The 16,007-nt window shown below is 38.9% G+C and overlaps 1 protein-coding gene across 2 annotated transcripts in view; it reads left to right on the top strand.

Annotated features, from left to right (window-relative positions):
• Positions 1-16,007, top strand: part of plpp3 (phospholipid phosphatase 3) — a 147,982-nt gene that overhangs the window by 52,913 nt on the left and 79,062 nt on the right. Inside the window, exon 2 of one of the 2 annotated variants that reach the window (XM_043699110.1) lies at positions 1,905-2,059. In XM_043699110.1, the coding sequence (XP_043555045.1) occupies positions 1,905-2,059 (155 nt within the window). Of the gene's footprint in view, positions 1-1,904; positions 2,060-3,977; positions 4,136-16,007 lie in introns of both variants that reach the window. The other variant, XM_043699109.1, reaches the window with a different exon arrangement.

Raw genomic sequence — 16,007 nt, 5'->3', positions numbered from 1 at the left:
GCTGATTGTTGGGGAAAACCCATCTGGTTCACTAATGTCCTTTAGAAAAGGAAACTGCCATCCTTACCTAGCCTGGCTTACATGTGACTCCAGACCCAGAGCAACGTGGTTGACTCTTAACTGCCCTCTTGGCAATTAGGCAATAAATGCTGGCCCAACCACCGTCATCCTATAACAGAATAAAAAATAAAATGAATCTGCGGTTGACTATTTCTTCTTTTGTATTATGTACAATTCAGCTTCATTATCTTAATTCCTATTTTAATCTTAACCTTATCTTAATAAAAAAGATTAAAATCAACTTTTCTGTTGATGATCTGCAGAAGAAAAAATGGATTAGACTTGGAGGTATTTTAACATTAATGTTACCTTCAAGGTGTTGACTTGTTTTCAGCTCTGTTAAAGTTGAGAAGTCACTTGTTTATGGAATGTAGGCCAGTTTGACTTAGAAAGCAAACATAAAGGTGAGTACAGCAAGATAAGGTCTGCTAGAGAGAGATTACTGGAGAAAGGTCATGCTCTCTAAAGCTTAAGTAAAAGATAAAACACAACCTATTTGTAATCAAATGGTTCTTTCTAGGTTACAGGTTTCTTATCTGTAGATTTATTACCTTTTTAAAGTGTTGTTCAAAGCGTTTTTACATCAGAATTACCACGTATGGTTCATAGGCATTTTTCCTGAGATGTCAAATCTAAATACTCATTGATTAAGGAGTTCAGGAGGTCACTGAAAGCCAGATGCTGCATTATAAATAAGAACTGTTTTCTGGAAGAGATCCCAAAGATTTTAGAGGCCTGAATTGGCTAAGGTAATGTTACTTCATAACAAGTGCTAATTTTTACAAAATTTAATAAACTTGCCTGTCAGACCTGCTAGAACGTGCCGTTATAAATATATAATTCTAAGGTCACTGATTCCTGATTACTAAGCAGAATTTATCACTGTGCATTTGGAGCTTAACCATGTGTGGTTTTAGTTTAACAATTGCATGACTGTAAACGATTTCCCACAAAGGTACAATACGTTTGTGTACAATTAGTTTATGAATCAAATAAAAAGAGAAAAAAATTGCTTTTGGTTAGAGTATTAACACTTGAAGAATCCGAAGTCTCTTATATGGCACATTTACTCTGTTGATATCATAATATAGAGAACTCAAAGTGATTATTTATTTCTGGTAGGAGTTTAATAAACTGTATGTAATCAGACAAAGTCATTACCTTGGGACAATTTGCATTGCTATAGTGCAGCTTGATTTTATTCATTCTGCTGTACTGATAAATAAAAGACTAGAGGTCTAAGTGCGAGTGCATGTGGAGACTAGTTTATATCCTATACAACAAATCCAAATTTCCAAAAAAATTCTGCGTTTTATTAGTTTTAACTAATTTATAAAATTGTTTTTTTTGGTGGAACAGTGGCAATGCCTGTTGTTGTTACAAGCCCTGCTGGACATTCTAAAAAGGAACAGTTGATAATACAAGAAAAACAATGGATGTATAACAAGAAAAGGCACAGCAACATTATTCAAATCTTTCTTGAAAACATAATTCACTTGATTTATAGAGCAGTCTATTAATATCATTATTGATATCAGATGATATGACAATATTAGTAGACAGCCATGGCTTTATCCAATGGGAGTTTAATTGTTCAATACAAACTTGTAAAAATTCTGGTGATGCTGAGTCTTTGCTATGTATTTTCTCTTTCATAAAGTTGAAAATAACTGATTCATTGTCAGCAGTGGATACTCATTGTTTAGCTGCAAGATATATTACAGTTTTGATTTAAAGGAAATAAAACCATGTAGTAGTTACAAATCCGGTCTGAACGGGTCTCTTTGTCAGTTTGGAATCTGATCAGATTTGTAACATTTACATTTATTTCTTTATCTGTTCAGTTATTCTTCCAGCTGCAGTTATAAATGTTGCAGGCATCTCTCCCTATCAAAGAGGGTTTTACTGCGATGACGACAGCATCAAGTACAGCTATAAGAAAAGTGTGGTACCCAATCTCCTGCTCTTAGCAGTGGGAACACTACTGCCAATTGCTTGTGTAAGTTTATATCTGCTGGTGCATGGCCAAGCCAAGACAAAGTGAAATGTGGCACTTCCTGACAGTAATTATTTTCTTAATGGGCTCTTTGATTCTCAGCAGCTCTGTTGCACATAGACTAGTTCCAAATATTTCAGGGAGCATCTCAGAAATGCTTTTAATTAAGCTTCTTGGGGGTGTGGGCAGGCCTAACACCTCTACGTCTTTCCACCATTCAGTCATTTCTATGTTTATATTCTTGTTAATACACCCAGGGAATCAATAACCCATTTAAACCTTTTGAGCAGCAGTCACTTCCAAAGCAAAAATATTTGGGTACCCCATCCCAGACATCTTCTCGTTATTGTAACATTAGAATATGTTTTTGTTTGTAATCTCCTACACCAGGAATAAGCTTTGGATTCATCCGAGTGATATCGTAGTACTTCGGGATGTAGGTTTGCTCGCTGAGCTGGAAGATTCATTTTCAGACATTTCGGCACCATACTAGGTAACATGACCAGTGAGCCTCTGGATGAAGGCTCACTGATGATGTTACCTAGTGTGGTGCCAAAATGTCTGAAAACGAACCTTCCAGCTCAGCGAGCAAGCCTACATTCAGAACCTCAATCTGAGCTACAAATCTTGGCAAAACTCGCTATCATAGTACTTCATTCTGTTATCTCTGTGTGAGTGAAAGGGACTGAAGGGACAAAGGACAGCTCATTTCATGCATTGTATCTCTTTGGAACGCATATCCCAAGATGAAAGGGACAGGCTATTTCCTGTCATGGTTATGATACTAAGCAGAGTTTTAAATATGGAATAAAGAAGTGGAGCCAAAGGAAAATGTACACAATAACTAATAAAATGAAGTGCCAAGTAAACAAGGAGTTGGGGATGAAGTTGTGAAGTGAAAAATCAAAGATCTGTGGTAATGTTTCAAAGAATTATGAGGGGATTTGAGGATTACCTTACTAGTCAAGGTTGTCGATGCACTAACGTCCCTTGTAGATCCATGGGTTTAATTATAATATTAATTACAAGACAATTATCGAAACATTTGTATGCTTACATATAAACCTATGATTGGAAAGTTTCAACCTCCAGTTAAATATATGATGAACAAACCTTGTTAGAAACAAAACATAATACATTCTGTAGAAATGTCTAACAATTGAATTAATGCATACTTTCATAGGATATATTATTTTACAAGTAATATGAAAGCAAAGACACATGAGTGAAGGAGACTAATCTTTTTATCAAACTTCAATCTTTTAAGTGGCATGACCATTCTACAATTCAAACGAAACACGGTATATTTTGGGGATTTAAAAAAATTCATTCATGGGACAAGGGCATTGCCATTTAGGCCATTGTTTATTGCCCATTCCTAAATTGTGTAGAGGACAATTAAGAGTCAACCACATTGCTGTGGGTCTGGAGACACAGCCAGACCAGGTAAGGATGGCAGTTTCCTTCCCTTAAGGACATTAGTGAATCAGATGAGCTTTTCCCAACAATCAGCAATGGATTTGCGGTCATCATTAGACTTTTAATTCCATATTTTTATTGGATTCAAATTCCACCACTGCCATGTCAAGAGTTGAACCTGGATCCGCAGAATATTACCTGGCTCTCTGGATTACCAGTGATTACCAGTCCAGTGATAATACCACTAGGCCATTGTCTCCCTGAATAATTATGATTATACTACCTAAATTATACAACTATACACAATTTATGTGAATTATTGCAGCGTAAAGTTCAAAATAGTAATTTGTGGGAGGGGTGTGGAAATGGTGAATGGAGTCTTTATTGCATTTGAGCTGTATGCCACATTTTACTCTGTTGAAGCAGTTGTGCCCCTAAGCTGTTTGTTGTCTCTGTTACTTACTCTTGCTTTGTCTGTATCTGTTGTCGTCCTTTCTATTAGCTGGCCTCCCTTTCCTGGTTATCGAAACTAGCACCATCAAACCTTATAAGCGTGGATTTTACTGCAATGACGAAAGCATCAAGTATCCCTATAAGAATGGAGAAACAATCAGTGATGCTGTGCTTTGTGCTGCTGGTATTCTAATCACCATCCTCTCTGTAAGTCTCTGACCACTTTGATCAAATCAATTGTGCCTTTTTGTTTGCTAGCGGAAAGCAAGCCATAAATCTGCAGAATTCCTTTACAAAGTTTATTTCCATCATTTTGCCATTTCAAAACTAATGAACATCACATCGAAAACCTCTAACAGCAAGGCAATACATCTAGCCATATCTAGCCATTACAGCAAAACATCTAGCCATATCTTTTTCTGGAAAAAATTTCTAGTGAGTATAATTAGATTTATAGAGAGAGCCTGAAATTCCACATTCTTTTGGCACTAAAATGGAATAGTTGTGGCATATGGACATGGAATGTCAAGTATTTCAGAGTTACACCTATTCTCAGATACACACTAAATTCTAACAAAAGGTGGGTCTACCTGCAAAGAATGAGATAATGTGAACAAAAACCGCAATTCCAAGAATTGCTTCATATATTATCAGAAATGCATGTATGATTTAACTTGTAGAAAATTATGTCCAGGACTAAACAAATAGGATGACGTCACAAGCTTTTAAAATCAGAAATTTTCCTGAATAATAACATGGAATCTTGCACTGCTCCTGGGAGTGGGAGCAAAGTGGCCGGTGGGGAAAGGAATTACGAGGGAGTCCAAAATTTTAGAACTCTAAGGGAGGGATAAGTTTCTACAGTTAAATCCTTGGAACTTAAAGCAGGTTGAGCTTCTTGTTGGGCCATGTAAAATTTCCTGGATTGCCATTCCACAGTCCTCATTCTTGTGTCGACCTGTCTGCAGTTTTATAGTGGGACAAGTGAGACCTAGACAGGGAGGCCCACCCTTGCCCCAGTTAAAGCCATTAAATGGGCAATTAATCGCCACTTAAGTGCTATATTTTACCTAACCTTAAGTTTTGGACTGGAAGATGGAGCTGAGGAACAAAAGGGAAGTCTGCAAAGTCAGCCTGCTTGGTCCTCAGGAGATGGGGCATCTCTTTCAGTGACCTCTTCTGCATTGGGTGCCCACCTCCACAGATGCTACCAACCCTAGCCTCACCTTGAAGATGCCTACCCCTCTCCCCCTACACCCCCCCCCCCCCCCCCCCACCCCCCGCCCGCCAGGCCTCATTTTCCCACCTCGTAGTGAGATTACTTGTGCTTACCTGATCCTGGAACTCTGAGGATCACTTTTAGTCCCAATCCTGTCCACTGGTACAGGCGTTGCTTGAATCACTGGCAACTCTTTGAGGCAGGACTTCAACTTGAGTAAAGAGTGTAGGCCCATCTGCAGTTAAAATGGCTGCAACCAGTATTGGCGGGAAAGCATTCCCTGCAGTCTTTCCAGGTGGGAAATTGCCACTTTAAAAAATATATTGTCAGTAGAGTTATTACATATATATTTTTATGTATAGACTATGAATGATTTGACACTCAGGATTACAAACCTTACCAAAGTGTTAGTGAGTTAGTTTAAGTTAAAAGCAAAATAGGTGATGAATTTTGTACACCATATACAGAAATGTGAAAAGAATCAGAATACTGTTATGGAATTATTCTCACTCAAACCAATACAAATATGTATTTTTACAAATACATTTTATGTACTTAAAATGAATGGTGGTGAAAATAAGCTGACTTCCAAGGATGGAACATGTTCCACTGAATAATTCGTAGAAAATGTGTTCAGAAAACACCATCTTCTGTCTTGTAAAGGATAGTCATCTTCTTAGCCATCTTAAAATCGAGTACTGTTTGCTTTCGTTTAGTTAAAAATCTCACAAAACCAGGTTATAGTCCAACACGTTTATTTGGAAGCACTAGCTTTCGGAGCATTGCTCCTTCTTCAGGTGTGAGAACTTGCAAGTAATGAAAGTATTTGGACTGACTGAGCACTTTAGCCATTTATTTCTTTTTTACTCATTCAAATAATTCATCTACTTTCATCTGAAAAGTGGTTTCAACTGTTTGTTTGTTTGAACATACTCTCTTGATGAGAGAAAACCACATCTAAAATTCCATTAAATGAAATGACCAGCCTCAAACCAATTCATCTTGAAGTCAGTGCCAGGAATATCTTCTTGCTAGAGTGGCAAAGTTTCAAAAATAGTTTTTTCTTGTATGTTTGCTGCATTTTTGGTATCTATAGCAACACCATCACTGTGCAAATTGATTGTATTTGTAAAGGGTGTTTGTCTATAAGGTACTTGTAATTTTGCAGTAATGGTATGTCATAGAGGCTGGCAGGATTCAGAATTACTGAATTAACCAATCAAACTAAAAAATAAAGAAAAATTATTATGAATATAAAAACTTTAAAAATTGTTTTAGGTTAAATCAACTGTGATATTGGAAAGTCAGAGATAACAAAGACTTTCTAAGAGGCATTGAAAATCGGGATGATAATTACTCTGGCAAAATGCCATTAACCTTTAGCTGTTGAAATGTATGCAATAGATTCTGCAGATTCCATGAAGGATTTGGTGATTCCTCTGCTCCATCCAGTCCACAGTACTCCAGCTGAGGCAATACCATTATGCCTCAGCCTCCAGGGTAGTTTCAATTCCTGTTTCGAATCTGTATTGAAGGGCAAGGCATTAATAATTGAAATTGTTCCGAGTTAATTTCTTGTCCGAATCCACTGATGCAAACCCCAAAATGCTTGAATTCTGCTATTTGTCCAAAGAGTAATATTCTATCAGCAATATGTGTGTATATAAGTGAAACAATTGATCAAGAATATCACAAGATGCTTTTGGAAATTGCATCCTTACCATAACTTCTATCAGAAGATAGACTCCCTCTGGTGTTGTTGATTATATACTGTCCTTTCATCTTTGCAATCTGGGTTTAAAGTTATTCCAAGTGATGAAAGTCTCCTTTGCCTATTGGTTTAAGGATTGGATATGAAATAATTTTATATAGTGTTGAACCAGTTTCTGTATTACAGATTAGAATTCTGTTGTTGCAATGATGGCGATGAGGCACAATGTAGGGCAGAGTAGAAGAAGATTGACTCTTAAACATACACAAGCATGAAATTGAAAATGTTTGTTATTGACCATGAAAATCCTCAGTTTATTGAACAGAAAATTAACAAGAAATAGTATAACAATAAACTATGGAAGGAGGAACAAAAACAGAAAGTGCTGGAGAAACTCCACAGGTCTGGCAGCACCTTTAGGGAGGAAAATAAAATTAAGGGTCACTGGACTAGAAATACTGACTCTATTTTTCTTTCTACAGATTCTGCCAGGCCTGCTGAGTTTTTCCAGCACTTTCCACTTTTGTTTCAGATTTTCAGTGTCTGCAGTTCTTTGTTTTTTTTTCCCGAAGTAAAGTGGAAACTTGCTCATTGAAATGGATCCAGTGCCATTTTGGATTAAGTTGTTTTATGAAAGGAAAGCTGACTATAGCCCTTCTCTAAAACTTCCAAAGGAAAGCAAAATGTTCTAATTTAATTTGCCATTTACAGAATTGTATCTGTTATTTGCCATTTACAACAAAGCACAAAGCATATATCTATTGTAAACTGGGAAAGTCTAAGCAAAAAAATTTATTGCTCTATCCTGCCTTATTTATTCTAGCCCCGGCATCCTGCATGATTTGTGACTTAGATTTCTAAATCCTCTCAACGGCTTTTTTTTCAGACCTTTGTCCCTTCAACATTTTAATTTGTTGTAAGAAACTTATTTTAAATTGTTCTGGATGCTCACAGCTCAGTTCCCACTGTGTGCAGACCCACAGCATGAAGTTGCCAGTATCTTGATATGAATTCACATTGTAGCAGTCTCATTCAGAGATGTCGTACAGATGTGTAGTAGGAGAAATGACAAAACATACATTGCACAGGATCAACCATCCACTTCCAAGACTTCAACGTTAGTATTTTGAGCATTCTCAGAAAACTTAATTCTGCATCTGTTCTGTGCAGTCCCTGACCCAGGTCTGTTTGACACTGATACTGAGCGTTAGATGTGGAAATTTATTTCAATCTCAGTCCTCAGCATCCTCAGTCAATAAGCAATAACAAGTTCCATAGACAGAAATTCTGAGCATAAATAGACAAAATGACTCCAAATGATTTATCCTTTTTGCTGGATATTTATTTCTTCATTTTGAGGACTAAGGCTACCAAATTGGCATGTTCTTGCTTTCAAATGTTTTATTAAATATCGTTTTGTCCCACATCATATCAGAAAGCATTACTTGGTTATGAGGGTGGTTTGAAAATGAGTTGCTTCCCTCAATATTTAAGTGTCTACTGGGATGCGACTAGTGCTTCTATAGTTTTTTTTCCCCTCCTTCCCAATGCTGAAGAGTTTGATTTGTTTTTATTGCCTCTGCTAACAGCGTGGGGGATTCTAAGATCATGTGAGTGATCACTGTGGCAAAGGATAATGATAATTGAATGAACTGTGTCACCATGTTTTTTTTATCTCCGCACATTCTGACAAATGACTTCCAGGTGGAAAAAACACAATAAATGCTTCAAGAATGCATTGAAAAGTAGTCATCAATAAATGATTTTTGACTTTGACTTTAGTCAAAAGATAACCACAATACAGGTCTTCATATTCTCCTCTGTCCTGTTCCATACATTTTAATTAGAAATCCTCCTCCCCAAATGAAATATTCTTGCTTGGCAATGCATTGGCATTTCTCAGACAGTAGACAGTACACCAAGTGTTGTTACAGAATTGAAATAGTAGAAAAAATAGATTATCAAGGGAATACTGAGTTTAAAACAGTTCCAAATGATAATAGAAAGTGACGCTGAAGTACTCAAGTTATAGACCTTTTCCAACATGAGTCCATGCTCATCAGGCTTCAGAACACGTGGCCATGCTGCTTCCATGCACTGGCTTCTGCCCAGGACTCGGTCTTCTCCCGCTCCAGGCCTTGGCCCACGTTCACTTTACTCCCACGCCAGGACTCAGCCTGCGATTGGCTCATTCTTGCACTGATCCTGCTTCAGGACTTGTCCACACTCACTTTACTCCTACTCCAGGGCTTGGCCCATACTCACTCTGCTCCCCCCCCCAGCACCCGGCCCACGAATCAGCCTGTTCTTGCTCTGCTCCTGCTCCGGGACTCGCCCTGTGCTCGCTTTACTCCCACTTCAGGACTTGACCTATGACTCGGCCCGCACTCACTCTGCTCGTGCTCCAGAATGTGGTCTGTTCTCGCTCTGATCCTGCTCTGGGACTCGGCCTGCGAATTGGCCCGTGCTTGCTCCGCTGCCACTCCAGGATTAGGTCCGCCCAAACTTTGGCTGCAAATCATCTCCCTTCATTTTGCTTCCATTCACCAGGTAGGATAGGGTAGCTTAAGAAGTTAAAAGTTGGGGGAGTGGGGGTGAAGAAACAAATTCTGCAAAGAGAGTAGAAAAAAGAAAGAAAATGGAAAAGGAATTGGCAAGCAGAAGGCTCCAACTGGGACGTCTTCCTCTGCTGCCAGTTTAATGGAAGAGAGAGAACTGTGTTCAGTATCACTGTGACACCTTGATACTCTAATGATCCTTCAACATGTCACTTGTTATGGACCATTAAAATATATTAAGAAGATACGCTAGACCCTAACTTTTTCTTATTTGAAAGATAAGTATAAGGCATTATGTTCCAGATGCAATTCGATTTGTCATACTACCAGACTTGAAACAAAACATGTTTTATTCATACACTATAGTTAAAATACAGACAAAATAAAAAGAAAATAAATAAACTGGCTTAACTGTAACTCTATTGAAATGCTTAACAAAATAATGCGTATTAACTACTACTAGTTAACTGTTTCAATACATACTATAAATACCCCCTTGGCAAAGGCAAATTGAGTAATATAGATTGTCTCATGTAATTCTAGCAGCAGGAAGAAAACCCCACCTTTTCGCTGTAAGAGAGAGGGAGGAATAAGAGCTTCCACAGCCAGCTTCAGGCCCCCAGCAACTGTTACTGAAAACTAAAATTAAAAACCGTTCTGGTTCTGTGGGAGCATGGCCCCACCCATTCAGTCTGTTTCTATTGTTTTAAATTTTAAAAACATCCCAAGGCCTCACAAACTTTACCTTATTGGCTTTGGAGCTGGCTGCTAGGCACCTTTGGCTCAATCTTCCTTCACAAAGAAAACCAGGAGGAAATATACCTTTTAAAGCCATAGTATTGTCACACCTGCTTCCTTAAAATAAATGAATCATCAATATACAAAGATGGCTTCATTTTTTACAAACCTTTAGGCTTACACAATTAGTACACTACAATACATTTACATTATGTCGACTTGAAGCATGCAAACATTCACTACCATAGTGCATTTCAGTGCGCTTTATTTTCCCACCACCGAATGCCTCCATCTTCCTTCATCAAGTCACAATATGTTTGCAATTATGTTCTCTTGTCCTGCATGTGTGTAATTTTCAAATTGAATGGCTGCAATAATAGGTTCCATCAAAATTTTCATCATTAAATTTTTCCAAAAACTGTAAGGGGCTATTATCTGTATGTCTCAGACATAAATAAATGTTGAAATGTTGCAATGCCAGCATTAAACTTTGAAATGTGGCTGGTGTATTTTTCATACCAAATGGTATGACATTAAACTGGTACAGAGTCAAGATTAGAGTGGTGCAGGAAAAGCACAGCAGGTCAGGCAGCATCCGAGGAGCAGGGACATTGACGTTTCAGGCAAAATCCCTTCATCAGGAATGAGGCTGGAAGTCTAGGGGGTGGAGAGAGAAATGTGAGGGCGTTGGGGCTGGGAAGAAGGTAGCTGGAAATACAATAGGTGGATGGAGGTGGGGGTAAAGGCGATAGGTCGGAGGGGAGGGTGGAGTGAATTGGTGGGAAGGAAGATTGACAGGTGGGAAAGGTCATGAGGACAGTGCTGAGCTGGAAGGTTGGAACTTGGGTAAGTGGTGGGGGAGTGGGGGGTGGGGGGAGAGGAAATGAGAAAACTGGTGAAGTCCACATTGATGCCTTGGGGTTGAAGGGTCGCGAGGCGGAGGATGAGGTGTTCTTCCTCCAGATGTCGGATTGCGAGGGAGTGGCGATGGAGGAAGCCCAAGACTTGCATGTCCATGGCAGAGTGGGAGGGGGAGTTGAAATGTTTGGCCACAGGGCGGTGTGGTTGATTGGTGCAGGTGTCGGCAGCATGAAAGCTGATGTTGTCTTTGCGGTTTTGGGTAAAGTATCCTTTGATTAAGTCCAACTTAGAAATATAAGTTGCTGTCCCCTCTTCTCAATGCAATCTTCCAAACGTGGAATAGGATATGAATCAGATTTTGTAACTGCATTGATTTTGCAATAGTCCACACACAAGAGTGTGGTTTTGGCAAAACTACCATGGATGAGCTCCATTTGCTCCAACTCAGTTTGATTATATTGTCTTTGAGGATGCAATCAATCTAATTTTAAACCTGTGCCAATTTTAGAGGGTTAAGTCTAGAAGGATGTTGCTTAATTAGAACATTTCCCATATCTATATCATGTGTCATTAGATTAGCACCTCCCAGCTTATACCTACATATCTCCCCATGTGATTGTAATAACACTTTCAGGTCTTTCCGTTTTTCTCTAGAAAATAACACAATAATTATCCCACTTTTTGAGAACTTCCTCATTGTCCAATTTAATTTGAGGAATATTCAATTCAGAATCCTCTGAACTTGATTCTTCACTCTGTGTTGTAGACAGTAACACATTCTCCTTTTGCTTTCCTTCCCTGTCTATATACTTCGAGCAGATACACATGACCCATTCTTCATATCTGGCATTCCTATCAAATAGTTCATTTTACTCAATTTCCTTTTGATTTCATAAGGTCCAGTAAACCTTGTCTTTAAAGGTTCACCCATCACTGGGAGTAACACTAACACTGTATTTCCACAAACAAATTGTGAATATTTGATTTCTTGTTTGCTGCTTGTATCATCACATGCCGTGCTACTTTCAAATGCTGTCTAACCAATTTACCTTCTCTATTTAATCTTGACATGCAATCCAAATATGTGGTCTCTGACTCATTAGTTTCTTTAGTAATTTCAGTGGTCCTCTTAACTCACCAGGCATATGACTACGATGGGATTGCTCTCCATCGCTGTCCTCATCACAAGTCCTACCTGTCACTTCTACTTTTGCCATTTTAAGTCACCTCTGAGTTTTAAGTTCCAAACTTTGAAGTTCAAGAACTTTCTCTTTCTTTTGCTTGGGCCATCCTCTCCTTTTTTTTATTCTCTGCTTTTAATCGTAATTCAAACTTTCATCTCCTTTGCATGTTCAAGCTGCTTCTTTTGCAATTGGATTTTAACCATTTCCAATGACTCTGATTGCATTCCTGGCAATCATACTTGTTGAGCTCTTGCTGTAATTACCTCCCTTTTTTTGCACGGACAAAAGCATCCCCAACTCCAGCTTATCAGCCAATTCCAAAAGCTTTGCCTTGCTTACTTTCTGTAAAACTCCTGAGGTGACTTCTTCCATTCCCACAAACTTGTGTGACTGAAAGAGCTATCACTACACAAGGCACACCCTATCTAAACCAACTGAATTCAACGCCCGAAAAGAAAACACCATCACTCACCACTCATTGCCTTTGAGTAAAATAATTCTAAACCCAACTTGTAACTAGAGATTTTGATCCCAACAACAGCCCCCAATTTGTTGTGGAGCATTCCAAACCCCCTCAAAATATGATAGTCCAGACCCTATTTTTTTCTTATTTTAAATGTAAGGCATTGTGTTACAAATGCAATTCTATTGGTCATATATAGTAACATCCCATAAACATACTCTTGGCAAAGGCACATTCAGTAAAACAGATTGTGTCACATGCAAATCTAGCAACAGGAGAGAACAACAGCTTTTAGCTGCAACAGAGAGAGGAATAAGAGCTCCCACATCTAGTGTCAAGACCCAAGCAACTGCGACTGAAAACTAATACTACAGAAAATCCTGGTTCTATGGGAGCTTGACCTCACCCATTCAAGCTGCTTCTATTTTTCCAACTTAAAAAAAAACCCGAGGCCTGACAAGCTGTTTATTGGCTTTGGAGCAGACTGCTCGGTGCCTCTGTCTCAACCATCCTTCATTAAAAAAAAAGGACACAATACAGCTCTTAAAGCCATAGTTTTGTTAGACATGTGATTGTTCGAGGATGAACTCAAGTTGTCCATGTAAGGCTTTAGCCAGCACCAGACATAACATTCCTACTGGTTGAGTCAATAGATGCTTACGTTGAATTATATGAAACTTAATTTAGAGGCAATGTCTCTAAAGCAGCATCATAATTAACCATGCTCCCATCTTGTGCTGTTATTCAGCACTGTAAATGGGTAATGTTCTTTCATTCATCATAGATTTCCTCTCTGATTACTCATGCCATCAGCCAAAGTCATTCTTAGACATTTTGAAAAAGATGAACAGGCAACTGACAAAACAAAGTTATTTAAGATTTAAATCCAACCAAAGAAACTTGTTTTTGTTTTCACATAAAGTGCTGATTAATATATTAAAATGAACTAGAGGGCATAGGTTGAGGCTGAGAGGGGAAAGATATAAAGGAGACCTAAGGGGCAACTTTTTCACACAGAGGGTGTTACATGTATGGAATGAACTGTCAGAGGAAGTGGTTGAGGCTGGTATAGTTGCAACATTTAAGAGGCATTTAGGGGTATATGAATAGGAAGGGTTTGGAGGGATATGGGCCAGGTGCTGGCAGGTGGGACTAGATTGGGTTGGGATATCTGGTCGGCATGGACGGGTTGGACCGAAGGGTCTGTTTCCATGCTGTACATTCTCTATGACTCTATGGCTCTATGACTTTGAACTCTGTCAGATTACTAACGGATTGGAGTGTAAAACGTTCTGACACATAAGTGAGTGAAAATAATGACTCTCATCTAAAAAACAAAAGATAGTCAAAAATGCACAACCAAATATTTCAAATGCCAAAAATATATCTGACTGATTTAAGTACAAGACATAAAAATTTTGCTTAATTTTATTCTAAGGAAGCAACAAGAACTTTTCTGAATGCTGCTGCTGATCCTATTTGAAAACCAATAAATAATTGAGACCTCAGAGGCCCACAGGGTTGCTATGGAGAATGTAAAGCTTTGACAAGGGTAGAATCTGTAAAGCAAAAAAAATTAAAAATGTTAATGAGACTCTAAACCGGAGGAAGAAGGATGCTATAAACAACCAGAGTTTGACAGGATAAATATTTTAAAGCCGAAAAGCATTTGCTACAATTCACGAAAACCTATAACTATGTATATAGAGTTTATTAAAAACATATCCCTGCTGTAAATGGGTCCTTTGAGTTCTGAGACTGAAGCTCCAGTTTTATTCCAGCTGGGGTGAATTACAGCATTTCAATTCCTCTGACATTTGAGATGTTGCTGTAAATTTTTGGCGCTCATTAGAGTTCTGTATGTTCTCAATTAAGACAAGAGTGGACTACACATGCACCTGTGGTCTTTCGGGTAAACTTTTGCCTGATGATCAGATATAATTCGCTTAGTGAGATCTCTCCGGTCCAGAAAATTGCTAAGACCATGTGCAGATAATATAAGCTGCATAAGTGCAGGGCTATTATCCATTTAAATATTATATTGTCAAATTTAGCACATCTGTAGGGGATACTATGGATTTGACATCCCTGTGCTTGTCTGTGACAGGGTTTTCTGAAACAGCATTTCTTTTCTTTTACTTTTCAATCATCAAACAATTCCATCCATTATGATGGTAGCACATTCTGGATTATGTACCTCCATCATTCCCTCTACTGGAACGGCAGTCCCATTCTGTGGTGGTCCCTCAGGAGGCAATGTTCAGGTTGAGAAATGTCACCAGATTTTCTGTTCATTGTTTGAAATGTGATTTTTTTTTCACTTGATGTTCAATTTAAAAATACATCCGCAAATTAAAGTATTTTGGGTGTAAACAGCAGCCTGTTTTATAACTCCCCCTTTAAAACAAATCCTTTGAAGTCAACTGGAATACAAATCAGAGGAAATGTAAAACAGATAGCCAAATGGCTGTCAACAATTTTACACTATCACGCAAAATCAAAATCTAATGCCTTAGGTGGAGAATTGGGCTTGCTAGCGCTTGTTTGCCCATCAAAAAGGTAAAAATAAAGTCACTATCATCTTCCCAGCCCATTGCGCTGCTCCTTCATTAGAGAGAAATGACTAGTGGCTTAACCTGAGGGTCACCCCATGCCTCAGGCGAGGGGTGAGGTTGAGAAGGTAATCTCAGCCATTATAGATAATGAACCCATGCTGTTGGCTTCACTTTGCATCGCAAACCAGCTGTCCAGCTGACTGAGCTAACCAGCCCACAGCATGCATATAATGAAGACCGAGCTACATCAGAGAATAGGAGAAAGTGAGGACTGCAGATGCTGGAGATCGGAGCTGAAAATGTGTTGCTGGAAAAGCGCAGCAGGTCAGGCAGCGTCCAAGGAGCAGGAGAATCGACGTTTCGGGCATGAGCCCTTCTTCAGGAATATGATCATCAGGAGTATATCGGAGAATATGATAGAATAGATCGTTAACATGTGAACCACTCAGAAGGTGCCTTACTGTACTTGGCAGAGCTGGTGTCCAGGCAGGGTAAACAGACAAGGTCTTTTCCCTGGGGTGGGGGAGTCCAGAACTAGAGGGAATAGGTTTAGGATTAGAGGGGAAAGATATAAAAGAGACCTAAGGGGCAACCTTTTGACACAGAGGGTGGTACGTGTATGGAATGAGCTGCCAGAGGAAGTGGTGGAGCTAGTACAATTGCAACACTTCAAAGGCATCTGGATAGATATATGAATTGGAAGGGTTTGGAGGGATATGGGCCAGGTGCTGGCAGGTGGGACTAGATTGGGTTGGGATATCTGGTCGGCATGGACGGGTTGGACTGAAAG

Source organism: Chiloscyllium plagiosum, chromosome 11 (genome assembly GCF_004010195.1).
Source record: "Chiloscyllium plagiosum isolate BGI_BamShark_2017 chromosome 11, ASM401019v2, whole genome shotgun sequence".
NCBI lineage: Eukaryota > Metazoa > Chordata > Chondrichthyes > Orectolobiformes > Hemiscylliidae > Chiloscyllium > Chiloscyllium plagiosum.
Note: the sequence above shows the minus strand (reverse complement) of the source record. Positions and strands in the feature narration are given on the sequence as shown.